The sequence below is a fragment of the Oreochromis aureus genome, linkage group 3 (assembly GCF_013358895.1).
Source record: "Oreochromis aureus strain Israel breed Guangdong linkage group 3, ZZ_aureus, whole genome shotgun sequence".
Taxonomy (NCBI): Eukaryota; Metazoa; Chordata; class Actinopteri; order Cichliformes; family Cichlidae; genus Oreochromis; species Oreochromis aureus.
This window is the reverse complement of record NC_052944.1, coordinates 119,304,115-119,331,927: the sequence shown is the minus strand read 5'-3', so window position 1 is coordinate 119,331,927 and position 27,813 is coordinate 119,304,115. Positions and strand designations below refer to the sequence as shown.

The 27,813-nt window shown below is 42.2% G+C and overlaps 1 protein-coding gene across 1 annotated transcript in view; it reads right to left on the bottom strand.

Moving 5' to 3' along the window:
- LOC120435165 (protein NLRC3-like) overlaps window positions 1-25,568 on the bottom strand; it is a 137,380-nt gene extending 111,812 nt beyond the window's left edge. Inside the window, exons 1-5 of the mRNA XM_039604196.1 lie at window positions 25,495-25,568; window positions 20,582-20,660; window positions 20,237-20,420; window positions 18,282-20,085; window positions 11,854-12,027 (exon numbers count right to left, since the gene is read on the bottom strand). Of these exons, the coding sequence (XP_039460130.1) occupies window positions 11,854-12,027; window positions 18,282-20,085; window positions 20,237-20,420; window positions 20,582-20,660; window positions 25,495-25,568 (2,315 nt within the window). The remainder of the gene's footprint in view (window positions 1-11,853; window positions 12,028-18,281; window positions 20,086-20,236; window positions 20,421-20,581; window positions 20,661-25,494) is intronic.
- Window positions 25,569-27,813: the final 2,245 nt, after the last annotated feature.

Sequence of the window (27,813 nt, the reverse complement as noted above, 5' to 3'; positions counted from 1 at the left end):
ATCAACCTACCCAACCTACATCAATCTACCCAGTAGATGCGTAAAAACTAGTTAAATTAAAACTAGTGGTTTTATTAAATGAAACGCTTGTGAACTGTCATGAAGGCTGAAATTACCCATTCAGAAGAAATTCGCATTTGTGCTGTTTTTAAAATCAAATGTTTGCATCGCTGTCTGTTGAGACATTGTCAGAATCATAAAATTAGTGTGATTAAAACACAATTAGTAACACTTTTGACTAGATGTAAATAAAAAGCACCTCCGCTTTGTTAAGGTGCACTGCGAAGCAAAACGCCTTCCACTCCGCCCGCAAAACAAAGAATTGCTCTTAAGGATGCTTATGTCTGCATAATTGAATGTTGAGACATACCAAAGTGATAAAAATAGTTTAATTAAAAACCCTGTGGTTTGTTTAAATTAAAACCCAGTTAAAAACACATGAACTCATATAACCCCTCTGACGCCCTGTGTGTTTCCACACATGAACTTGCATGCGCACAAGCACAAAACCGGTCAAACCGGTTGTCTTGGACTAGTGCCATCTTATTACTACTTGTGCAGCTTCTCCGGGAAAGTCAAAAATTTAAAAAGAGAAATGAATGAACTTACCAGGTTGCCCGATCTCTTCACATATCTTCCTCCAAGCTCGGTCCTTTGCATTCCTGTCTCGGTACAGAAAGCAGCTTGTGTCGTACAGCTCCGGTTTGCTACGGCGTTGATTAGCCTTTCCTCCATATTGAATGAAGTATGAAGGGCTTTGGCTGGATCTGCCCCCTTGACCTAGGTCAGAGCTACATCACCAAACGCGCGTTTGACGCGTTTTCGCGACGCAAATCTGCTTCTCAATTTTCGTGGGACTCGCAATCGCGATTCTCCATTGACTTTACATGTAAACCAGACGCTTTGGTCAGGTCTATCGCGTTCGGTGTGAACACACCGTTAGAACTGTGAGGAAGAACTGTACACAGTTAAGATAAGATAAGATAAGATAACCTTTATTAGTCCCACACGTGGGAAATTTGTTTTGTCACAGCAGGAAGTGGACAGAGCAAAAGTTATATAACAAAATTAGAATACAATAAGAATAGAATAGAATAGAATAGAATAGAAAAAAGAATACTGTACACAACTGTAAAGAATAGAATAGAATAAAATACTATATACAGTAGAATAAATAGAATAAAATATACATAGGATAAAAATAGAATGCAAATGCTTTATACAACCGAGTAAAAAATAAAACTTTTTCAGAAAACGAGTATTGCATTTCGTGTTATTGCACATGTGTGTGTTTGATCAGTTAAAGTCTTTGTTGTGGAGTCTGACAGCAGTGGGGAGGAAAGACCTGTGAAATCTCTCCGTCCCACACCGTGGGTGCTGCAGTCTCCCACTGAAGGAGCTGCTCAGTGCTGTCAGAGTCTCATGCATGGGGTGGGAGATGTTGTCCAACGGGGATGACAGCTTAGCCACCATTCTCCTGTCACTCACCACCTTCACTGGGTCCAGAGGGCATCCTAGAACAGAGCTGGCCCTACGGATCAGCCTGTTCAGTCTCTTCCTGTCCCCAGCAGAGATGCTGCCGCCCCAGTAGACCACACCATAAAAGATGGCTGAGGCCACCACAGAGTCATAAAAGGTCTTCAGGAGTGGGCCCTCCGCTCCAAACGACCTGAGTCTCCGCAGCAGGTACAGCCTGCTCTGCCCTTTCCTGTAGAGGGCGTCTGAGTTATGAGTCCAGTCCAGTTTGTTGTTCAGATGAACACCAAGGTACCTGTAGCTGTCCACAGCCTCGATGTCCATACCTTGGATGTTCAGTGGTTGCAGTGGAGGATGTTTGTGCCTGCGGAAGTCTACCACCAGCTCCTTGGTTTTACTGGCATTGATCTGGAGGTAGTTCAGCTGGCCAAGTCCACAAAGTCCTGAGTCAGTCCTCTGTACTCCCTGTCGTCCCCATCAATGATGAGGTCGACTATTGCAGAGTCATCAGAGAACTTCTGCAGGAAGCACTGGGTGGAGTTGTGGGAGAAGTCTGCAGTGTAGATGGTGAAGAGGAATGGAGCCAGAACCGTTCCCTGTGGGGCCCCCGTACTGCAGACGACCCTGTCCGACACACAGCCCTGAGTCCTCACATACTGTGGTCGGTCGGTGAGGTAGTCCAAAATCCAGGTAGTGAGGTGATGGTCCACTCCTGAGTTCTCCAGCTTGTCCTTCAGAACCAAGGGAAGAATAGTGTTGAAGGCACTGGAGAAATCAAAGAACATGATTCTCACAGTGCTTCCAGCGGTCTCCAGGTGAGCGAGGGAGCGATGTAGGAGGTGAATGACGGCATCATCCGCTCCAATGCCAGGCTGGTAGGCAAACTGAAGTGGGTCCAGTGATGAGCTCACAAGGCGCCGAAGCTGAGCCAGGACCAGCCGCTCCAGGGTCTTCATCAGGTGGGATGTCAGAGCCACCGGCCTGTAGCTGTTGAGGTCCTTGGGACGTGAAGTCTTTGGCACTGGAACAACACAGGAGGTTTTCCAGAGCTGTGGGACTCTTCCCAGCCTCAGGCTCAGGTTGAAGAGGTGCTCCATCACACCACACAGTTGGTCCGCGCAGGACCTGACGACCCTCGAGCTGATGCCATCTGGACCCGCTGCTTTCTTGGCTTTACTCCTCTTCAGTTCCCTCCTAACCTGGGTGGTTGAGAGAGACAGGCTGGAGCCTTGTGTTGAGTGTGTATTGGATGCTGTTGTTGGGGGTGGGAAGGAGTGAGCAGGGTGAATAGAGGAGGTGTGAAGTGTCTGAGGTGTCAGAGGTGGAACAGCAGCAGTGGGGGTGGGTAAGTCTGCAGCCGATGTTGGAGACTGCCTCATGGCTGAATCAAATCTGTTGAAGAAATGATTCAGTTCATTTGCCCACCTCACATCCCTCCCAGGCAGAGAGTTCTGATGTTTGTGGCCTGAGATGGTTCTGAGGCCTCTCCAGACTTCACCAACGTTGTTTTGCTGAAGCTGGTTCTCCATCTTCTGCCTGTAGCTGTCCTTCCCATTCCTTATCAGTCCCCTCAGCTCTCTCTGCACCCTTTTCAACTCCTCTTTGTCTTTGGATTTGAAGGCCCTCCTCTTCTGCTTGAGGACGGCTTTAATTTCTGGGGTAATCCAAGGTTTGTTATTGGAGAAACACCGCACAGTCCTGGTAGGTATGGTGTTATCCATACATAAATTAATATAGTCAGTAATGCATGTAGTAAGGCTGTCGATGTCCTCTCCGTGGTCGTCACAGATCACCTCCCACACAGTCGACTCCAAACAATCCTTAAGAGCCTCCTCGCTCTCCTCCGACCATCTCTGCACTGTGCAGGTGGCTGGTGGCTCCCTGCGCACTAAGGGCTCATACACAGGGACAAGGTGCACCAGGTTATGATCAGATCTGCCCAGGGGAGGGAGAGGTGATGAACTGTATGCCTCTTCAGCATTGGCATACAGTAAAACCAGTGTTTTATTGTCTCTGGTTGGGCAGGTCACATACTGGGTGAAGGTGGGCAGTGTGGAGTCCAGTGAGGCATGATTAAAGTCCCCTGATATTATGAGGAGGGCTCTCGGAGATTGTGTTTGCAGTCTGCTGACCACTGAGTGGAGAGTGTCACAGGCTGCATCCGCGTTGGCCGAGGGGGGGACATACGCTGTTATCGTGATAACATGCGAGAATTCCCGGGGCAGGTAGTACGGACGCATGCTAACGGCTAACAGCTCAATGTCTCTGCTGCAGAGTTGTTCTTTCACAGTGATGTGCCCAGGGTTACACCATCTGTCATTCACAAACACTGCCAGTCCCTCTCCTTTCCTCTTACCGCTCTCTCTCGTCCTGTCCGCTCGCAGCATCTGGAATCCCGGTAGTGTCACACTCGTGTCCGGAGTTAGCGATGTTAGCCACGACTCCGTTAGCACCATGATGCTACATTGCCGGTACTCTCTCTGTAACCAGGTTAGCGACGTGAGCTCATCCATCTTATTGGGCAAAGATCTTACGTTTCCAATAATTACAGAAGGAAGAGATGGTCGATAACGTCTCCTTCTCGGCGACGGCGCTCCTTCCCAGCACGACACCCCCGTCTTTTCTTCCTCAGCTCTCTGGGAATGTCGAGTCTGTCCGCCGGCAGTACCGCTGCGGGACGCAGTGCTAACAGCTGATCCTTACTGTAAACAAAGGATCCCTGCTCTGCGTCCCCACACACAGGTGAAAAAAATAGAAAAAAACTAAGAAAAAAGACCAGAACTAGTGCAAAACGGTAAAACATGGTTGCAGAGTCTAATTACTAATACGTTAGTTATAAAAAATTACTTGGAGAAAAAAGATAAGAAAGAAAGAAACTCAGAATGAGCAGAGCTGCTGTAACAGGCTGCCGCACACGGGGGGCGCCGGAAGTAAGATCAGGGTTAATCAGGGTCCCCTCTCTCTGAATTAGGAAAGGTCGGTAGCCACGTGTGGGCCGCGGGCCATACGTTGAGCATCACTGTTTGAAATGTGAACATTGTTCTGCTGCAGTCAATGGACTAAACCAGAGAAGAAGAAAACAGACTTTACCATGAAGATCCTCAGTGTGGATCAGTATAATATCAGCCTGATGTCTGCAGTTTACAACTTTCACATCATATTCATCTCAGCACAACTAAAACATGCTGACTGACCTCACAGTTTCAAGTCCACATCCTGGACTCTGCAGAGAAACACACAGCATCTTCATTCCATGATCATACAGCTCGTTGTAGCTGAGGTCCAGCTCTCTCAGATGGGAGGGATTGGACTTCAGCGCCGGTGCCAGACAGAGAAAGCTGATCGGTGACAAACTACAGCCCCACAATCTGTATAAAGAATGAAAGATGTAAGTTTATTAGACAAAGTGCTTGAAATCATTCAGTGTTTCATCATCTGTTCAGAGCTGAAGAAGGTTCAGAATGTAGAAGTTTAGAAAATGGAAACTCTAAATAGCTGAAGCCAACAGGAAGCAGCTTCAAACAAACACAACAAGAGAAAAAACTCTGAATGTTTCACATTAAAGTCATACATTTCTAACAAGAGTATTTTAATGATTGCGTCACTGATGAAGATCTTCTGATCAGTAGATAAACTGAAGCTCTAAAGGGCTCAGCCTTTATCTCCAAGAAACAAAGCTGATCATGGAGATCCACCGGATCAGCTGATCTGTGGACAGCACCAGCATCTTTAACTAAGGCTACGTTCAAACTGCAGGAAAGCGCATCAAATCCGACTTCTTTGACCCTATGCGACCAATATGCGATCATGGTATGACAGTTTGAACAGCACAAATCCAACATTTTCAAATCCTACCTGGGTCACTTTCATATGTGGTACTGAATCCGATACATATCTGATGTGTTAGAAAGCGACTGCAGTTTGAATGGTCATGTCGCATTAAATCCGTCTTTTACGTCACTGACAAAAGACAGACACCAGTTATCAGCACCAGCAGCCACTGCCTGTGGATTATCATCATGTTTTTATGCAGAAATTGATAGACTGCTGCAACAACACCTACTAGCTCTGGAGCCGCCATTTTTACTTCCGTAAACAGAGCGCGTTGTGTGACATCTTCTGCCTTGAGGGCCATGAACCCTTCACACAAGAGCGCGTTTGCTGTCACATTTTATTCGTAGGGTTAATGTGGCAGCAGCTGTCACATGAATAATATTGATTCACCTTAAATCAACATGCAGATGATGAATCAAACATCTGAATCATCATCTCACTGCACTCACACTGAAACCTGCAGTGCTCCTGCGGACACACTCTTGGTGTGAACAACCAGGCAAAAAAATCGGAATTAAGGATTAAGACCTGCAGAGTGAACGTACCCTAAGTGTGAGAGGTGAGCAGTCTTTGGAAGCCTTTACTGTCTGATAGTGATGTTTAAACGATGGCTGAGAGCAGGATTTGGATCATTATTTTGCTTCTCTTCTATTATTATGTTTAGCTTCTACTTCAGAGATGTTCTCTGAAATGTTTCCCACTGTTGGACAAAGTTTTCACACTTTCTTCATAAAGGAGATCTCCTGTGGAGTCCATCTGTGATAATATGTTAAACACTGAATTATGATTCATATGTGAACGCACCGACTGTTAATTAATGATGAGAACATAACCAGTAAATATGAAGATGTTTGAGTTTGTCTAAAACGATGAATCAGAATAAAGTAATAAAACAATGATGTTAGAGACAGGCCTAACTCAGGCCAGCTGTGTTCAAACAGACTTCAGCCATATGAGAGTGAGTGTGAGTGAATGAGAGCACACATTCTGATATCTGTATGTGTGTGACTTAGTGAAACAGAGGATTATACTGAATATACTGGGACTGACAAACAGAGTTTAAAGAGAAAGGTGTTTGGATTAAAATGGATTATACTAAAGTGACCATGCTAATGAAATCTGAACTCACTGAAATGTGAAGTTAAGATTATTCAGATGTGAAAGAGAGAGAGAGAGAGAGAGAGAGAGAGAGATAATAAGGTGGGGCTAAAGATGAATGCCATGTAAAGAGCTAATTGGTTGACAAGATATCAGAGCGACAGTTTCAAGGTTTTGCCTGTGGATTATAACTTTAAGAAGATGTGAAATTCATCAACGAACCCTGCTCTCTGGATTATTTCCATGAACTCTAAGCTGGAACTCATCTACAGTGCTGGAAGTGCCTAACTCACCCCCAACCTCACTGTGTACATTCACTTTTTAACCCTTTATTAAGCAATAAAGGTGTAAATCTGAGTATTAACCTATGTTAGTGCAAACACCTCTAATAGGTTGCACACTCAATGTGCAATATCACTCATCACACTGCACCTCTCAATGCACCTGCTAGTTAGATGGCATGTATGTGTATGTATATAGATGTAAGCATGCATGTGGAAATATGTGTGTGTAGGTATGTACAGATGAATATATGTATGTAATGTATGTGTGTGTATGTTTGCAGGTGTATGTATAACTTGTACATATCTTTCTTGTGTAAATGTAAATGTTTTATTGTGTAAATACTTATGCTATTGTGTACTTCACACTCATGGAGAAATCCCAAACTGCCTTGTTCTTGTAACAGTGACAATAAAAAGCTATTGTATTCTATTCAATTCTATTCTATTTTATTCTAAAGGTCTGTGGGCCTACTGATCCACAGTGTCAGCACACAGTTCACATCATATTCATCTCAGCACAACTAAAACATGCTGACTGACCTCAGAGTTTCAAGTCCACATCCTGGACTCTCCAGGAAACCACGCAGATGCTTCACTCCATGATCATGCAGCTTGTTGTAGCTCAGGTCCAGCTCTCTCAGATGGGAGGGATTGGACTTCAGCGCTGCTCCCAGATAATCACAGCTGTTTTTTGACAAACTACAGCTCCACAATCTGTATAAAGAATGAAGGATGTAAGTTTATTAGACAAAGTGTGAGCTTGAAATCATTCAGTGTTTCATCATCTGTTCAGAGCTGAAGAAGGTTCAGAATGTAGAAGTTTAGAAAATGGAAACTCCAAACAGCTGAAGCCAACAGGAAGCAGCTTCAAACAAACACAGCAAGAGAAAAAACTCTGAACTTTTCACATTAAAGTCGTACATTTATCATAAAAACAGGACAAAGACTAGAAAAAGTTTTGTTTTTTTCCTTCCAGGAACCACATGGCTTCACTTTTAAAGGTGAAGTGTGAAAGAAACGGACATATTTGAAGTCCAACACCTTTTTCCAGTCACATGATTAAAGCCGACAAACTACAAGCTCATTTTCATTCCAACAAGTCATCTTCTGACCTGGACTAACAACACTGGTCTCTATGTGTAGCTGGCTGTGAGACCAGTGCTCAGGGAGCGTCTACAAAGTGCAACACTGAAAGAACATCACACACTCATTTGCTTCCAGCACTTTCACACAAACATCTACTGTCATTATTGTCACCAAACTCTGTGGATCCTTTATTGCAAATTCAAATGGGATCAAATGGTCAGACAAAAGAGGGTTATGAGGAAATATGATGAAATGTTGTGTATTAGCAGCAAGTTATTGCATCATTTTCCTCAGAAACGAAAACAAATTATTGACAAACATGTTTTTATAAACTCAGTGTTGGACTTTGATCAGCAGGATAACCTGATGTTTTAAAGGCAATTTTGGTCTTGCTGTAGGAGAGTCCCGTTATTACTTAATATTTATGGATGATGTTCTAAATTAGGCTCAAATATGTGACAGACATTTAATCCCATGTCAGTTTGGCCTCATCCTGGGCCGGATCATCCAACACACACTCTGACCACAGGCCCAGGGGCCACGCACAGCTGGGCTCCATCCAAGAGACAGGAAACTAAACCAACACAATAATAAAGAGCACCATTTGATCTTCTTATATTTTAGCTTTTCAAGCAAAACATAGTAAAAACATGTGCACATATAATAATAATAATAATAATAATAATAATAATAATAATAATGTACTTTATTGATCTCCGTGGGGAAATTCCTCTCTGCATTTAACCCTTCACTCAGTGAAGGAGTGGGCAGCCATTGGGTGCCCGGGGAGCAGTGTGTAGTGGCTTTACAAATGAAAGAGGAAGAGGAGAAGAAGAGGAGAGGGAGGCCATCCTGACCATCACTCCAGCTGAAAACATCACACTTCCATTAAAGTTGGTGAGAAAATGTTGAGCAGGATGAGCTGCTGGCTAATCTGGAGGCTGTAGCAGCAGCTTACAGCCACAGTGGATTTCCACTCATGAAAAAGCTCTGGCTGCTTCATTTCTCATCTCATATCAGAGACTTTAAATCTTCAGTGACGCTGTACTGTGATGCTTCCTTTCAGCCCAATGTGCTCTGTATTGTTTTATGCAGGTCATCTAAACAGGAATGAGCAGCTCATTTCAATATAAAAGGTTGGAACTGTAAAGAAAACAAACAGAGCTCATAAACTGAAACTGATTTCATTTTTTCAGCTGGAACATTTTAGTTGTTCCTTATTCAATACATACATAATTATATTTACAGTAAGTCTTATCATCCCCCTTTTCCCTGTCAGTCACCGCCAATGTTCCCTCTAATTTTTCATGTGTCTGAGCAAACGCGGAAACCTCCTGAGCAATCCCTTGGACCTCTGTGAGCAACATCAGACGTGTGCACTGTGGTCACACCAGCATCCAATCCATCCAAGTTACATGGTTTATTAAAATAATCAAATTACAGCATTTACATTTATGTTAGACTACTTTTAATTAACTGCTTTATTCCACTTACAATGAAAATTAAAACAATCTTGTTCATGACCTGTGTAGTATGTTAACACTATTGGAAGTAAAAATAAATTGAACTCTAATTTTGAAAACACAACTTTCTTTCTTTTTTTAAAAAAAAATAAAGCTCTGATCTGTATTATGAGTCTGTGGTCTGGGAGAGACTCTGTAACTCTCTGTCTGCAAAATAAAGTATATAATGACCAATGTTGGGCAATTAATTATATAGTTACTTCTTCAAAAAAGTTACTGAGTTTTGCAAACAACAAAGTTTGTTGCAGCTGTTTACCTAAAAATGCTGCCAAGGCGGGGTTTTTTTAAAATAAACATTTCAAACTATTTACAGAAAAATCAGCTGTTCTGCATCAAATCTGATGCCACATAAATTATTTGTGCCACTCCAAAAAAATAATTTCTGTCCACTATGAGATAAAGGAGAACAACAGCCTGATACCTGCAGGCCTGACAGCAGCAGATGTATCACTCCTGTAACACCTGTAGATTTGCGCTAAATGTGGTAAATCTCTCACATCTCAAAACACCACCGTCACTCCTAAAACTTTCCCCTTCCTAAACAACTAAATGCCATATCGGCATATCATTTTTTGATTGATCGACATGGTACATTTTTCCACCAGTAGGAAAAGGTGGGGTTTTTTGGTTTTGTTTTTGCACAGGCGTTTCCTTGTAAAACGCCGTTTTTACCGTTTCTTCCCACAGTAAATACAAACAACAATAGTATTCAGGAAGAAAACCAAACATTGCAGATATTTTTATCATAACTCTGGTTTTACGTGGCCTATCAACACAATTTAAAAACTGGTATAAAGTCCACACTTTATCAATTGTTCCGTCTGTCCTGCTCACATCTCCAATGGTTGTACACGTTGTCATTAACGTGGCTTCACTCCACATCAGCCAGGCCGGTTTGCCAGCTAAAACACCGGTGTCGGCACTTAAGGACGTTGTCATGGCCTGTGAACCACGTTGATTAGCTGCGTGTACACCGGAAGGTCGCCGGTTCGATCCCCGGCCTCTCTGTCCTGGTCGTTGTGTCCTTGGGCAAGACACTTTACTCTACCGCCTACTGGTGTTGGCCAGAGGGGCCAATGCCGCGATATGGTAGCCTCGCTTCTGTCAATCTGCCCCAGGGCAGCTGTGGCTACAACCGTAGCTTGCCTCCACCAGTGTATGAATGTGGGCGTGAATGAATAATGGCATTGTAAAGCGCTTTGGGTGCCTTGAAAAGCGCTATATAAATCCAATCCATTATTATTATATACAAATGTGAATCGCATCACTGGCTGGACAATGGGATAAAGTGGCATCGTTCTAATCCCATACTGGAGCAGCCAGTCACTGACTAACACTGCAAAACAGAATTGTTAAAGTATTAATTTTAATTTCAATTGAGATTTGATTTTATTTTTGTGCGCAACACATATTTTCTGTGCGCAGAGACTGTGCCAGCAGTGCGCAATTGCACACGCGCGCAGCTTAGAAGGAACATTGGGCACCACCACAGTTCACTTCAACAAAACTTTACTTCAGATTTGTTTTCATGTTTTGATCCAGAGATGAGAGCTGTTTCCCCCATGTCCAGTCCTTGTACTAAGCTAGGCTAAACATGTCCAGTGCCTGTCTCTGTGCAGCTTTTAATCTGATGGTAATAAGGTAGAAATGGAGGAAGAAGAAAATGACTTCATCAATCAACAGTTTTATCAATAGTTATTACTGTTGTTTATGATCCCCTACATTATCCTACATTCAAATATATTCTCCAGCTACAATAGTGTTTGTGTTCCTAAAAGGATTTCATGAATGTGTTATTGTTCATGTCACATCTGTATGAAAGAGGAAGTGAGGTTTATCCTTCATGATCACAAACTGTTCCAGCATGTAAACCTGAGATCTGTGTGGAGTAGTTGACCTGTACGATGTGCTCAACACAAACATTATTTACCATCAGTTACTGTGTGACTGAACCACGTGTGTGTATAAAACATCGCTTTTAGTTTTAATACCACATGGCAACATTCAGACGTGAATCTATACAATAACACTTTGATTTGTTACAGTGAGGAGACTGTTGAAGGGAACGATGAGGGGAAACTGTAAGAGCAGCAACAGAAACCAGGAGACAAAGCTGAGGTCTGGGTTCCTCTATGCTACACACAGCCTCCTGCTCCTGGACTTTAGTAAACACATAAATATCTCCAAGTACACTTACTTCAGAAACTCTATTAAACTCATTACAAGTTTACTTCAGCTTTAAATGACCCACAACATCAGCACACATGAGTAAACAAAGTAACTCACACAGCTACTGTTCAAGTTTAGTCATCTTTAATACAAATATACCTCATTATTATGAATCTCACCGCTACCTGCTCATTGAACTGAACAATAATTCTGTTTCACCATTAAAACAAAATATGTGACTGTAAAAAATCTTCAGACACTAATTAAGAATCTCCTAAGCAATCCAAAGATAAAGAAAAGGTCACCTGCCAATTCTATAAAGCTTGGTTGTCTATACAATAATATCATTTAATGATCAGCAGTGCGGATGTTTGGATCCTGACCTGAGAGTTTCCAGTGTACAATGTGGACTCTGCAGTACAGCAGACAGAAACTTCACTCCTGAATCCTGCAGGTCATTGTTACTCAGGTCCAGCTCTTTCAGACTAGAGGACTGGGAGTTGAGGACTGAGGACAGAGCATCACAGCTTCTCTCTGAGAGGTTACAGCCACTCAGTCTGGAAGAAAAAAAAACAATCAAATTAATTAAATCAGTCAAATGAAACATTTTTTAATGCCAGCATGCAATACAATTATTGGTTAACTAAATAGCTTCATTAAAACACAACTCTTCTTCTATATCAGCACTTACTCCTTGTAAGCTCCACCTGCTTCACCTTGTGAGTCAGAAGACATGAAAACAAACTGTAAATCTAGTAGAAACATGATTGGAAATCTTCTCAGATCCATTTGTACATTTAGAGCCTGATACTGAAATATAGCAGCACGGACATTCACAGCAGCAAAGGGTTCTTGCTGATCTGAGCTGGCTTGGCCCTGGCTTATTGAAGATTAAAGAAAGCAGAATCAGCTGTTCAAAACCCTACAAGGCTGCCCGCTGTGACTGAGACAATGGGACGGGTCGTGACTTCTCAAAATGGGCTCATTGAACGCAGCACGGATAAGATCTTGAAGAAGCTCATGGCGGTCGTGAGTTCTCAGACTTTGCTCTTTGAGCGCAAAACTGATAACTTCTCGGAGAAGCTCGTGGCTCTCCAACGGGAGATTGAGAGACGAGTGACTGACTGTTAAATCAGCTGTGAAATTGACATGCAGTTGTTGGCACCAAAGAAAACCACCATCACTTCATGCGGCTAACATAACGGCGCCAGCTGTGGTTTCAAGGCTGAAGCTGAACATAACAAATCTCACCCTGATCGGTGTTTAGACATCCTAAGCATGCTTATCCCCTCCCGGTGCAGACGGTGGGTCGAGGGGACCAGCGCAAATGCTGCAGGCCCGAATGCGCTGTCTACCCCGGCTGTCTCTCACCTTTTACCCATCCCTGTTGCTTGTCATGTGTTTCTATGGCGTATTAAGAGTTTTCATGTGCTCTGCGCTAAGGTCATTTTTTTTCTGTTCTCAAACTGATCTCCCTGTTGGAGCTCAGTCTGGGGGAGTTCTTTTTTCTCCTCATCTTTCTTGATGTTGTGCATTTTCTGCTGTTCGGTTCCGGGTCGCTGCTCTAGCGGCTGACCGGCCAGCTACCTAGCCTGACCTGTCCCCCCAATGTGATGTTTGTGTATTGTATGTACGGTTGGCAAGGTCAGTATCCTAATTGCCCCTTAAAAATAAATACTGGGTTCTGAATCTGAATCTGAAAAGATTACAGAAGACGACTCTGTTCAGTAAATATTACGCTCATGCTGTCAAGAAATACCAAAGGCAGGTAAAACTCTGGTCGTTGCAGCTATTCAGTATGACATGCTTTGTACTGTTCTGCTGCAGTTTGTGACACCTGGTGGACAAGTTGTGAAGGATGATGAAACAAACACTTCACTCAATGTTTTTCTTCTAAACTGGATGTAATTTTGGCAGCCAAGAGTTTTTAACACTCTATTCCAGCTGCAAATAGGAACACAACAAGTAAATAACTTTACCCACTTGGATCCTTATCATTCAAGATTGTGAAAAGATTCTCTACTGAGAGAATACTGGTGATTTTAGATGAGAGAGATGATTTGGAAGATGATGAAGGGGAAATGTTTTCACAACTTGAGGCCTTTTGTCTTCACTGTATAGGACAGAGACGACAGGAAGGGAGGGAGCAGTGAGGAGAATAACACACAGGAAATGGTCTTGGGCAGACTCAAACCAGGCCCTGGAGTCACGACTCTAACTTTCAGTACATGGGTCACCTGCTCAGCCAGGTAAGCTACAGCAGTGTGTGAGTTAATTTGAAGACAATTCAATTCAATTCAATTTTATTTATATAGCGCCAAATCACAACAAAAGTCGCCTCAAGGCGCTTTATATTGTACAGTAGATCGCACAATAATAAATACAGAGAAAAACCCAACAATCATATGACCCCTATGAGCAAGCACTTTGGCGACAGTGGGAAGGAAAAACTCCCTTTAACAGGAAGAAACCTCCGCAGAACCAGGCTCAGGGAGGGCGGGGCCATCTGCTGCAACCGGTTGCGGTGAAAGAAGGAAAACAGGATAAAGACATGCTGTGGAAGAGAGACAGAGATTAATAACAGATATGATTCGATGCAGAGGGTCTATTAACACATAGTGAGTGAGAAAGGTGACTGGAAAGGAAAACTCAATGCATCATGGGAATCCCCGGCAGCCTACGTCTATTGCAGCATAACTAAGGGAGGATTCAGGGTCACCTGGTCCAGCCCTAACTATATGCTTTAGCAAAAGGAAAGTTTGAAGCCTAATCTTGAAAGTAGAGATAGTGTCTGTCTCCTGAATCCAAACTGGAAGCTGGTTCCACAGAAGAGGGCCTGAAAACTGAAGGCTCTCCTTCCATTCTACTTTTAAATACTCTAGGAACAACAAGTAGGCCTGCAGTGTGAGAGCGAAGTGCTCTAATAGGGTGATATGGTACTACAAGGTCATTAAGATAAGACGGGGCCTGATTATTTAAGACCTTGTATGTGAGGAGCAGGATTTTGAATTCAATTCTGGATTTAACAGGAAGCCAATGAAGGGAAGCCAAAACAGGAGAAATCTGCTCTCTCTTTCTAGTCCCTGTCAGGACTCTTGCTGCAGCATTTTGGATTAGCTGAAGGCTTTTCAGCAAGTTTTTAGGACAATGATGACTATAAGTCAGGTAAAAAAAAAAAAAAAAAAAAAAACTTTTCATCAACCAACAAGGGGAAAACAGTGAGCTTGAATGATCAAGCTTTGACCAAGGGTGGCTCACTCCTCGGTCTTCTTGCCCAAGGAGTGAGCCACCCTGCATGGCTATCAATATGGTGCAACGATATACAGTACAGGCCATCCAACCTGATTTTTAAGTTTCCGTCCCAGATACCACCTTAAAAATCATCTAGATTAGGATATGTTGGCTGATCTGAATTGTGTTCTACAAACAGAGCTGTTGTGTGTCCAAGGTGAAAAGGAAGAACATATACAGTTAAGCCCATAATTATTCATACCCCTGGCAAATTTTGACTTAAAGTTACTTTTATTCAACTAGCAAGTTATTTTTTGACTGGAAATGACACAGGCGTCTCACAAAAGATAATAAGATGATGTACAAGACGCATCATTGTGGAAAAAAAATATTTCTCAGCTTTTATTTACATTTGAGCAAAAAGTATCATGTCCAGAATTATTCATACCCTTCACAAACTGCCACAGTCTCTGGGAAAATCCAAAGTTCCATACCATTCCAAATAGTCAAAGCTGTTCTAAAGCATCCTAATTACCCTGATTAATTGGGAATAGCTGTTTTGATCAACTCAACAGGTGAAAAACAGCAGCTCTCTGCAGGTGGTCTGTGGACATTCATGGCTAAGACAAAGGAACTCAGTGAGGACCTGCGGCTGTGCATTGTGGCTGCTCACAAGTGAGGAATGGGCTACAAGGCCATATCCAAATGTTTTCAAGTTCCAGTGGCTACAGTGCAAAGTATTATTAAAAAATACAAGATGTTCCGCACTGTGGAAGATCTCAGAGGACATTGTCGGAAGCCAAAAGTGAAACCTGTGCTGGCCAGGGGATAGTGAGAGAGGTGAAAAAGAATCCAAGGATCACCACCAAGGCCATTCTGGTGAATCTGGGCTCTGCTGGTGGCAATGTCTCAAGGCAGACAGTCCAACGGACACTGTTGGGTTCCATGGATGCAGACCAAGGAAAACGCCACTTCTCCAGGCACTTCTAAGGCATGCCAAAGCTCATTTGGCCTTTGCAAATGCTCATCTGGACAAAGAAGAAGGTTTCTGGTCTTCAGTGTTATGGTCAGATGAAACAAAAATTGAATTATTTGGTCACAATGATGTTGGCATCATTGTGATCATTTGGCATAAAAAATGGAGAAGCCTTCAACCCACAGAACACCATCCCCACTGTCAAACATGGTGGTGAGAACCTAATGCTTTGGGGTGTTTTTCAGCCAATGGACCAGGGAACCTAATCACAGTAAACAGCACCATGAAAAAGAGCAATACATGAAGATTCTCAACAACAACATCAGGCAGTCTGCAGAAAAACTTGGCCTTGGGAACCAGTGGACAGTTTAGCACGACAATGACCCAAAACATACAGCAAACGTGGTGAAGAAATGGTTAGCAGACAACAACATTAACGTTTTGCAGTGGCTAGCCAGCCAGAGTCCTGACTTGAATCCAATTGAGAATCTGTGGAGGGAGCTAAAGATCAGGGTGATGGCAAGAAGACCCTCCAACCTGAAAGATTTGGAGCTCATTGCTAAAGATGAATGGGCAAAAATGCCTGTGGAGACATGCAAAAAGCTGGTCTGCAATTATAGGAAGCGTTTGATTGCTGTAATAGCCAATAAAGGCTTTTTTCTATTGATTATTGAGAAGGGTATGAATAATTCTGGACATGATACTTTTTGCTAAAATATAAATAAAACCTGAGAAATATTTTTTTCCACAATGATGCCTCTTGTACATCGTCTTATTATCTTTGGGGAGACACCTGTGTCATTTCTGCTCAAAAAAGAACTTGCTTGTTGTACAAAAGTAACTTTAAGTCAAAATTCGGCAGGGGTATGAATAATTATGGGCTTAACTGTACATGCATAAAGTCAATAAAGTCAGAAGGTTTGCTTTAGACTGTGGTGCAGTTTATCATCAAAGACTGACAAACAGGCACCATGCTGCCAATAAATGCCATCAAGTCTGACTTGAGTTTTTTCTTTCTTTTAATCAAGATTAAATTTTATAGTGTGGGATTAAAGAGTTTATTTTGCAGCTACAATATATTCTGCAGCATTAACATTACATTAATAATATAATCTACAGCAATGATATTGCATTAAGATGGTTATTGAACATGCTGACCTCACATTAACATTTTTATTACAGGTGCAGTGATAACCCTTTTATATACACACCCTGCATTTTTGTGCTTGCTAAAGAGGGGAGCTCAGTCAGACGCTTACAAAACACATATATCAGGTTATCCATTAGTATTTCTTATATTCGTTTATATCCTTTCTATTAAGCTTTGAGTAGTGGCATTTTGGCAAAGCATTTATTCAATAGATTACATATGTTCTTAGTTAAGATTACTACACAGAGAGCTTCTGTCTGGCAAAAGGTCAGAAGCGTCAACGGGCGGGGTGAGGCCGAGTGGATGCTGAGGTCGTGACACACTCGCACACACAAACAGTAGTAAGACTCATGTTTAGGTAAAAGTTCAAATATTCAAATAATAAGTTTGCAAAACCTTGTAACTGTAAGATTATGTTTGCAGAAAGGACAGTTTGTTCTAGGGGATAAGCGAGAGTTAGAAGATTATCTGGAAGGACCTGGCCTCGGGATGAAGAAGATGTCCTTCTTAATGGTGTCAAAAGTCGTCAACAGAAGATTTGTGGTTTTGAAACTTATGCATGTATGGTATCTGCTTTGACGCATGAGGGGGCGTCATAAACAATACCCTGATGTTATAAAAACAACTGCTTGTTTATTATTGGGCGGAGTTCTATGCTGTCTGTGTTCAGTGTTAATCTCCCCACGCGTGTGTTCATTAGAAATCATTGTTTGACCGACTCTCCTGGACCAGTGGTTGTTTTTGTGCTCTCCCTCAATATTTGAATCCGCATTTAACAATAGCAACCACAGCAGAGATGACCAGGGAAGGTGTGCTTGAGGGGATATAGCTAAAACAGCTGGTTTCAGACTGAAGATGAACTGAGGTGCTGCACCAAAGTCTGTAACTACATCTTCACAACAGTGTGACAGAAAAACTGGAAGAAAAGCAGGTTCAGGGAGGGACAAACATCGGCTGCAACCAGATTGGAGTGAGAGGAGAGAGCAGGCCAACAACAACAAAGAAACAACAAACCGAAGCAGAGTTTAGTTTAAAGTGTAACTAAGGATGTTTCTCTGGCTGCCACTGAGTAATTCAAATGCTTTCTTTAATGCAGGACCCACCATGCATGTAAAAGCAAGTGTTTCACCAATGTTTGTGACTAAAAATAGACCTGCAGTAGAAATGTATCTAGGAGCATGCATGTGAATATAAAGTATCACAACATCAGGCACATGCAGCCTAAGTTTTTAAACACAGACTGATAACATAACAGCAGCAGTGATGATCAGAGTTTATGGTGAATTCAGCGTCTCGAGTACACCGAGTTCTGGAGGCATCAAAGAGGTTACAGTTGGATTGGAGAAATCCCAAAACTTTAGGACACAAATTCATACAAAGACAGAACGACTGGTGAAATAAATTACTGACACAGTTGGATGTTAAAGTAAAGACATGAGTACAAATGTACTCACAGAGCTTTGTTGGAGGCTTTGACCACTGGCAGCAGCCTCAGAAGAGCCTCCTCTGAAGCAGAGTATTTCTTTAGGTCAAACACATCCAGATCTTTTTCTGATGACAGTAAGATGAAGACCAGAGCTGACCACTGAGCAGGAGACAGTTTATCTGTGGAGAGACGTCCTGATCTCAGGGACTGTTGGATCTCCTCCACTAGAGAACGATCATTCAGTTCATTCAGACAGTGGAACAGATTGATGCTTTTCTCTGCAGACAGATTCTCACTGAGCTTCTCCTTGATGTACTGGACTGTTTCCTGATTGGTCTGTGGGCTACTTCCTGTCTGTGTCAGCAGACCTCGTAGGAGTGTCTGATTGGTCTGCAGTGAAAGACCCAGGAGGAAGCGGAGGAACAAGTCTAGGTGTCCATTTGGACTCTGTAAGGCCTTGTCCACAGCACTCTGGTGGAGAGATTTTAAACTCTTTTTCTTTTTAAATAATTTAGACCACATGCAGGTAGTTTGCTGTTGTTCCAGCAGATTGCGTCCAGAGTTAATGAAGGTCAGGTGGACATGAAGAGCAGCCAGAAACTCCTGAACACTCAGATGGATGAAGCAGAACAACTTGTCCTGGTACAGTCCTCTCTCCTCTTTAAAGATCTGTGTGAACACTCCTGAGTACACTGAGGCTGCTCTGATATCGATGCCACACTCTGTCAGGTCTGATTCATAGAAGATCAGGTTTCCTTTCTGCAGCTGATCAAAAGCCAGTTTTCCCAGAGACTCCATCATCTTCCTGCTCTCTGGACTCCAGTGTGGATCTGTCTCAGCTCCTCCATCATACTTGACCTTCTTCACTTTGGCCTGAACCACCAGGAAGTGGATGTACATCTCAGTCAGGGTCTTGGGCAGCTGTCCTCCCTCTCTGGTTTCCAGCACATCCTCCAGAACTGTAGCAGTGATCCAGCAGAAGACTGGGATGTGGCACATGATGTGGAGGCTTCGTGATGTCTTGATGTGGGAGATGATCCTGCTGGCCTGCTCCTCATCTCTGAATCTCTTCCTGAAGTACTTCTTCTTCTGTGGATCAGTGAACCCTCTGACCTCTGTCACCATGCCGACACAGTCAGGAGGGATCTGATTGGCTGCTGCAGGTCGTGTGGTTATCCAGAGGCGAGCAGAGGGAAGCAGTTTCCCCCTGATGAGGTTTATCAGCAGCACATCCACTGAGGTGGACTTTCTAGGGTCAGTTAGGATTGTAGTGTTGTGGAAGTCCAGAGGAAGTCGACACTCATCCAGACCATCAAAGATGAACACAACCTGGAAGTCTTCAAAGCTGCAGATTCCTGCTTCTTTGGTTTCAGTAAAGAAGTGATGAACAAGTTCCACCAAGCTGAACTTTTCCTCTTTCAGCACATTCAGCTCTCTGAAAGTGAATGGAAATATGAACTGGATGTCCTGGTTGGCTTTGTCTTCAGCCCAGTCCAGGGTGTATTTCTGTGTTAAGACTGTTTTCCCAATGCCAGCCACTCCCTTTGTCAGCACTGTTCTGATTGGTTCATCTCTTCCAGGTGAGGCTTTAAAGATGTCTTCTTGTCTGATTCTTGTTTCTGGTCTGTCTGGTTTCCTGGATGCTGTTTCAATCTGTCTGACCTCATGTTCATCATTGACCTCTGCAGTCCCTCCCTCTGTGATGTAGAGCTCTGTGTAGATCTGATTCAGAAGGCTTGGGCTTCCTGCTTTAGCGATGCCCTCAAACACACACTGGAACTTCTTCTTCAGGGAGGATTTAAAGTTATGCTGACAAATGGCAGCAATGTGCTCTGAAAGAGAAGAAATATGTAGAACATCATTTGAAAGTGGAAACAAACACTCAATTCCAAAATGAATCTTTAAAACATGCTCCATCTCATAAGACATTAGAAAAAACATTCATTTATCCAGCAGCTTGAATCTTTAGATAAATCCTCTTACTGCTCTGCAGACGGTCAGCCAGCTCCTCCTGCTTCATTCTCCTCAGGAAGTCCACTGTGATCTTCACAAATGCCTCTCTGCTGCTCCTCTGACTCTCTAAGCATTCTGGGTAATCTGGACTCAGAACCTTCTGGATCTTCTTCAGCTCGTTCTTCACAAAAGTGATGATGTTGTCCTCCAGCAGCTGGAACAGGATATTTATGAATGAGCCGATCAGACTGAAATCATGGAGCCAAACATCAGATCCATGTTGGACACACTGACAATCCACTGGTCTACAAAGAGCAGCATGGAGATGACTGTGAACAGAATAGATGTAACAGTAGTTGTTGTACATGTACAGACCATAAATATGGAGTCCAGCTGTGTTAGATGCTGCTGGGCAGACTGACCACTGGGAACCTCTGAGCTCTGCTGGTCCACTCTGTGGAGGAACCATGAAGGATTAGATCAACACAGGATAAAGATCCAGGAGTTTCTGCTCAAATAACTTCATCTGAATCAAGTCTGTCAAGTTTTAAACTCTCAGATTCTGAAAATATGGGCCATTTTTAGTAAGTTCATGGACGTCCTTTCAGTGGTGATGTCAGGGAAGATTTTGAAGAAGCTCATTAAACTGAACCATCAGCAGATCACTGCTCCAAAACCAGAACATGATCCGAGGTCTCTCCACCACCAGAACACCAGCTTTACTAACGTGGTAGATCAGTGTAGTACAGATCAATAACTGATGAGTCATTTGATCAAAATCACTGAGTGCTTCACATCTGACCCTCTGATGTTTCTGTAGACATTTTGCATATTTAATGAATGTGTGAAAGTTTTACATTCGTTCTATGAATACAGTGAAATGTTGTGTTATTGTCACCATGTTTTTTTCCAGCATCATAAATTCTTAAGTTCAGAAAATTAGATTCTTTTTCACAGCTGAAAAACAACAACATTTATTCTCTATTGAAATCTGCATCGTCCACTCCAAAGGTCACAATCTGAAGGTAACATCTGGTTTTGTTCCCTGTGATTAACTCTGAGCATCAGTATGGTGGGATTTATCCACTACATCCACACCACTGTGGTTCAGTGTTGTCCTGATGGAGTAACAGCAGCCAGTATGATCCAGGCTTTAGCTGCTGGGTCTCTGTGTGACCTCTCAGACTGTTTAACAGATCAGACACAAAGAGAATCAGATCAGCAGTGTTGGGCAAGTTAATTTGAAATAGTAATTCAATTATAGTTACTAGTTACTTCTTCAAAAAAGTAACTGAGTTAGTAACTCAGTTACAATATTCTAAAGGTAATTAATTACTTGGAAAAGTAACTATTGCGTTACTTTAAAAAAAACAAAGAACGTTTAACCCTCTGTGGTCCAGAGTATAATTGGTCATTTTTTTTCTACTCTTGATTTTCTCTCCACATTTTACCTTTAAAAACTATTTACTTTGCCTTGTTTGGTATCATTCTTTTTAGCGCAACCTCACGTGCCTGAATTTACAGTTATGTTCTCATTTTGTCATACTGTATAACCAGAATTGATCTAAAATCAGACAAAAAACATATTAATTGTCAATTTTAAAATCCTATGCACAAGTTTTGCAAACAACAAAGTTATTTGCAGCCATTTACCTTTTACCCTTTTTTTTAAAATAACCATTTCAAACTATTTACAGAACAATCAGCTGTTCTTCAATCAGATGCCACAAATTATTTGTGCCACTCCAAATATTTCTGTTCACTATAAAGGAGAACATCACAGCCTGATACCTGCAGGTCTGACAGCAGCAGGTGTATCACTCCTGTTTCTACCTGGAGACAGCAGTCGCCTCATTGTTCTGACGCACAACACAAAACTATCCACAACACTACACACTAACTACACAAGACAACACATTAACTACACACTCCAAACACGCTAAACGTCACAAATTTCACATCTCAGAACTCGCTCTCCCTCTTTTCCTGCTCTCTCTCTCTCTCTCGCCGTCACTCCTAAAACTTCCCGTTTTGTGTTTTGGTTTTTTTGCTCATAAGCAGAGAGTGCTTGCTAGCGCTAACGTGGCGAAACTATTGAGGAAAAAACTCTGCGTATATATTGTTTATCATGACTCTGGTTTTACGTGGCCTATCGACACAATTTATAAACTGGTATATATCACCTTGTTGCTTTGTCTTTAAGTGGTCATGTGATTGACTTACCACGACTACTTTATTCTTCCTCAGTCAAACAGCAGCACTCATGCGATTGTTTTGCCCCCTGAGCTCCGGGTGTTGTGCTAGACAGTGATCGTGATTAGCGTCCGCGGGAGCGCGCAGCTACTTAAAGTTGTAGAGCCCAGAAGATGCAGTAAGCTGAACACAGCTTCAACCGTCTGTTTGTTGAAAAATAGTAACGGACCGCGTTTCCTTGTTAGTAACTGTAACGCTGTTGTAACGATAGGAATAGTAATTAGTTAGATTACTCGTTTCTGAAAAAAGTAACGCCGTTAGTAACGGCGTTACTTGTAACGCCATTATTCCCATCACTGCAGATCAGCTCTTTAAAGACAAACATGAACCCACTCAGGTCACACTTTCCCCACAGATATGAGCATCACTGTCCTCAAACAGCAAATGACCAAGTCTAACATTTGGATCTTTTCTCTTTCATTGTTTTCTTTTTAATGAATCTTTGTAACAATCTGAGGATGTTTCAGGTCAGATTTATCCAGGAAACACAAACATGTAAAGGAGTCATCACAGCTCTCTGACCTCGTTGGTCCAGGTTCACCACTGAAGAATGGAGGGTGATCTTTGGACCGGTCACTCCTCACAGATGGACAGCTGGACCCTGCAGACTGTGACCTCTGACCTCTGCAGACACAAACATGATTGAAGCAGCTGTGATCACACAGACTGCAGATAATGCAGCTGTTTCCTGTCAGTAACATCCTCTTAGATTAGAGTTCAGCTTTTTACAGGAAAACTGGACAAAACTGATTTTTGTTACAAATTCATTTTCATTTCCTCTCAGCTCACAAACACAGAAAATCAACCAGAATCAACACTGATTATAATCTCCAAAAGTTGATTCTGTTCATCTGGACGTAGCGTTTTGTGGGAGAAACATTTTGTCACTAATCCAAGTGACTTCTTCAGTCTCAGCTGACTGCAGGTTTCAATCTTATAAACAGTACATTTGCATAATGACTGAAACCAGCCCACTGAAGGAACAATGGGCAGGAAGGTCATTCCTTAATTTTCATTATGCAAATTCTCATGAGAATTGTCATGTCACAAGAGATCACAGAAACCTGATTCCACCTGCTGACTCTGAAATTTGAGACATTCCAATAACAAAGCACAAAAAGCAGAAATTGACAGAACATTAGGAAAAGCAATGATTGTGATACAGTCAGCTCACTGCAAACTCCGACCTCAGGATGAATTAAAGCTCTTTTATGGCCACTCAGACACTTTAGGATCACATGATATCTGTGACTGTCCTAGTTTAACATGTAACCTTCATGTTGATGCAGATCTCAGCTCCACATCAGCTCTGCTGAATAATCTAAAGTTTCTCTGACATCAGGAATCAGACGCTGTCATGAACACACCTCCATGTTTCTGCTTCTCTGACACGCTGAATTCAAACAGTCTGAGGAAACAAGGATGAAGTTAAAACTCCTACAGGCTCTGACTTTAATAGAGATTGAAAATGTGACGTCATTCAGGGGTAAAACCGCAAAGAATTCTGGGAACTTGAGGCAAGAGGTACTAGCGCACGCAGGCTTTCAATTGAACTCAGTTACACAGCGATAAAAAGAAACCCAAAAAATGGCAAGAAGCTGTTGTATTATTAACTGCAATAGCCGGTCGCATGACAGCCACGGGAAGCCGACGGGTAAAGAGATCGTTTTTTTTTATCGGATTACGTCGTTGAAGAGAAATTGTTTAAGCCATGTTTCCGAAGTAACAAAAAGCCGACGGATGGCCTGGATTGCAGCCATTCGAAGACCAAATATAACGTCCAGAACACTCCAGCTCACATGTTAGTCTGCTCCAAGCACCAGTTTTTTTGTATCACTAATTGTCCAGTACGATTACAACATACAATATTATTGTCACTGCTACATTTCTGTAATGCGTACCAGAAATTATTTCCACTACTAATTAATTACCGTTGAGCTTAAAGGTTATATTAATAAACGGTTAACGATTGTGTATTTATGAGGACGATTTGTGAGACTGGTAAACTTCTGATACGTACGATGGTCTTTCATTCTACACGGTGCATTTCAAGGTCCTGTACCCATCTGTCGGTAAACTGTACCTGGGCTTGTTGCAGTGACCTGAAGTTACTAAAAACACTCACTCCAAGAACCATATAATTATAAATCTGAGCGTGGTGAAAGTTGGGCAGCACACTAACGTCTTTTGTCCACTCTGTGTGCTCGTAAGGGTCTGACCCTTTCACTCCTTTGATTTTTTCCTCGTATCTTTTCTTTGCCTTTTCGTCGAGTCTGTCTTTGTACGGACCGGCATTGTTCTCCTTCGTGTTGTACATTCCTTTTTGTGCAGCAAAGAAAAACCAAGAAGGTATTGGAACGGGAGAATGAACGTTTTGCGGTGCTGCAAATAATGGCATTTGATGCAGTACTTGGATTGTTTTGCCTCGAGTTCCCGGCATGCAATGCGCAAAAGTCACGTGATCTGTCAATCTCTATTCTGGAGACGCATGAATCGCATGGTTAATCCACATTTGGACTGTTTTATCTCCTCAGTTTGAATCGAAGTTGTTTAATCCTGAGTGAAACTAACACATCAGCTGACAGCTGTAATCAGCACCAATCAGCTGTCAGAGAGACTCATTCACATGCAGCTCAAACTCTTCTTTGCTGAATTGGAGAACTTTGTTTCTGTGACTGTGTGAAACTCGGATCCACAGACCTGATCATCATTCCCATGCTGTCCTTACTCAGATCATTTTCTTGTTGCATAGTTTTAGACATTTGTGGACACAAGAATGTTTTTGAAAGATAAAATTATCAGCAAATTAAACTGAGTCTTGTCTCCAAAGTTAAAGACACATCACTGTGTAACCACCTTCTGCTTCCCCCTGCTGTAACAGGCCGGCTCAAATAAACTCTCCACTCTGTGGACTGGTGTCAGGCACGTGCCCACTAAGCTTATTACCACTTATTACCCTCTGTGTCCTTCAGCTGATCAAACAAGTTTTATGTGTCTCTACTTAACTATATGATGTGTGAAACAACACAGCTCACCTCTCGTACGGCTTCAGCAGGCTGGCAGTGATTACTGCAGCCAGCCTCACCAAGAGGGGGCGCTGTTTCCCCATCGCACTGACATTTGTGACAAGTAGAATAATACCATATAAACACTGTTACAACTGCACACGTTTAAATTTTGGTTTATAACAGCACATGCAGTCATCAAACTTTTGAGGAAACTTTCTCTCCAAAAAAAGCACACAAAATGCTCTCAAAGGTTTGTTTTGTTTTAATTCTTTTTTAAAAAACAAGCTAGATTTTTCTGATCTGACCAATCAGATCACGGCATTTGGCAACCAGTGCACTCATAGCTCAAATCAAACACCTGTATTAAATATACAACAACATGGAAATAGTACAAAATGCTGTTTTACCTCAGACACAGCTGGAGCTACTCCGGCTAACTCAGGGGTCTGTAAGGATTCCTCTGCCTCTTCAGATGTGATCCAAACTCTACTAACAAGAGTTCAGACTAAACTAAACTAAACTAAACTCCTCACTGACATCCTGAAACAAGAGCCAAAGCTTCAACTCCTGGATGTAACCCTGATACTCTCCCTGCTGCTGCTCTGAGAACCAGAATCTCTCTTTCTTTCTTTCTCCTTCAGGAACATCAGGAGCAGCTCATCATCGCTTCATTTCAGTTTTTTTCACAGTCCAATTTCTGACGAGGACTTTTCCATAAAAACGTGTTTATGTGTTTCTAGGTTACACGATCAGTTCAGATCTGTAAAATTCTGAATTTCATGTCGTTTTCATGCAACGTGCTGAGTGTGTAACTTTAACTTTCGATCCGAGGCTACTGAGCAAACATCTGGGACAGAGCCTCAAACACCGAGACTAACGGGAAACTTGTTTTCTCTTTTCAAATCAAAGCGACAGCAGAGCGACAGATACAGAAACGTCCTTACAAACCAAATATTCACAGCATATTTCTGTTTGTGGCAGAAACATCTGTTTCATGTACAGCGGCCTCACTCAGGGCGCAGTCGGCCTCATTAGTCCAGCTGTGAGTCTGTTACCGTGAACTATGGAGCGGCAGATTTGTGCTGTTTGTGCTCAAAGTAAGAAAGTAAAAGTAACTCGTTTCTACCGCCTGTTTTTGTTCAAAGCTCACTGAACCTCGTGCTACATTAATATAATAATTAACCTCCTAGGACCTGCCGTCCACATATTTGGACATCACTTTTTGGGTTATTTAGACCAAAATACTCAATTTTGCTCTACATGGGCCTGATATCCATTTACAAGGACATGATACTGCTACTGTTCTATCAAAATTTTAAACGAATATCCTCATATGTGGCTCTTATTTTTCTTAAAAACAAAAATCTGGTAATTCTTTGTTTTTACATTCATTGGGCCCCAATCAGCCCAAATATCAAAGAGAAATTAAAAATGCATGTCGTGGAAGAGTTCGGGTCTTAGGAGGTTAAATATCAGTAGATGTGAACACAAACTTTTAATTCTGATTGTTTTCAGCTTGAATCAAACACAGTTAGTCTGACTCAGTTTTTTGCAGCATGTTTCACAATATGAAAAAAACATAATGTCACATGTACAGACCCAATATCTGATTTAAAAACAAATGTGAGATTTACATTTCCAGTTTATCCAACACTAATAAGCAGTCTTTACCTTTAAATGTAAGCTTTCTTATCCCTGTCCTTCCTGATCTTTCTCCGTCTCTGAGGGAGGTCAGCTCTCTTTCTTTTTTGTCTGTTAGTTTGTCAGTTGATGTTTTTGAGCTGATAAAAATGCTGCATTTGAAATTACCTGGCAAAATAAATCCCTGTTCCACTTTTAACCCACGGCTTTGGCATACGTCGTCTGTTTTTATCTGACATCTCCTGGTGATAAATGAAGGAGCAGAAGCCTTTCATGTGTTTCTATTGAGGCTGAGATGTTTGACGGCTCGTAGTGATGTGAAATAAGAACGCCCCAAAAATGTGTTAAACAGAAAGTACCTGTTATGGTCTCTGACCCAGTGTTTATGTGTTCTCTGGGTTCATTAATATTCTTTGATTTAGTGTTAATACTGGTTGTGTTTCCTTGCCTCTCCTGTGTACAGTGGTAGTTTTTGATACAGGTGACATGGGCCGCTGCTCAGGGCGGCATCGTGGTGGGGGCGGAGTCATGGGCATTGGCAAAAAAAAGGTGGCTCGCACCCATATAAAAAATAAAGGCTTAAATATCTTGCTTTACATGTAATGAGTCGATATCATATATTAGTTTGACCTTTTAAGTAGAATAGGAGACAAATAAACAATAAGGCTCTTCCAATTAATGGCTAATTAATATTATGCTGAACAC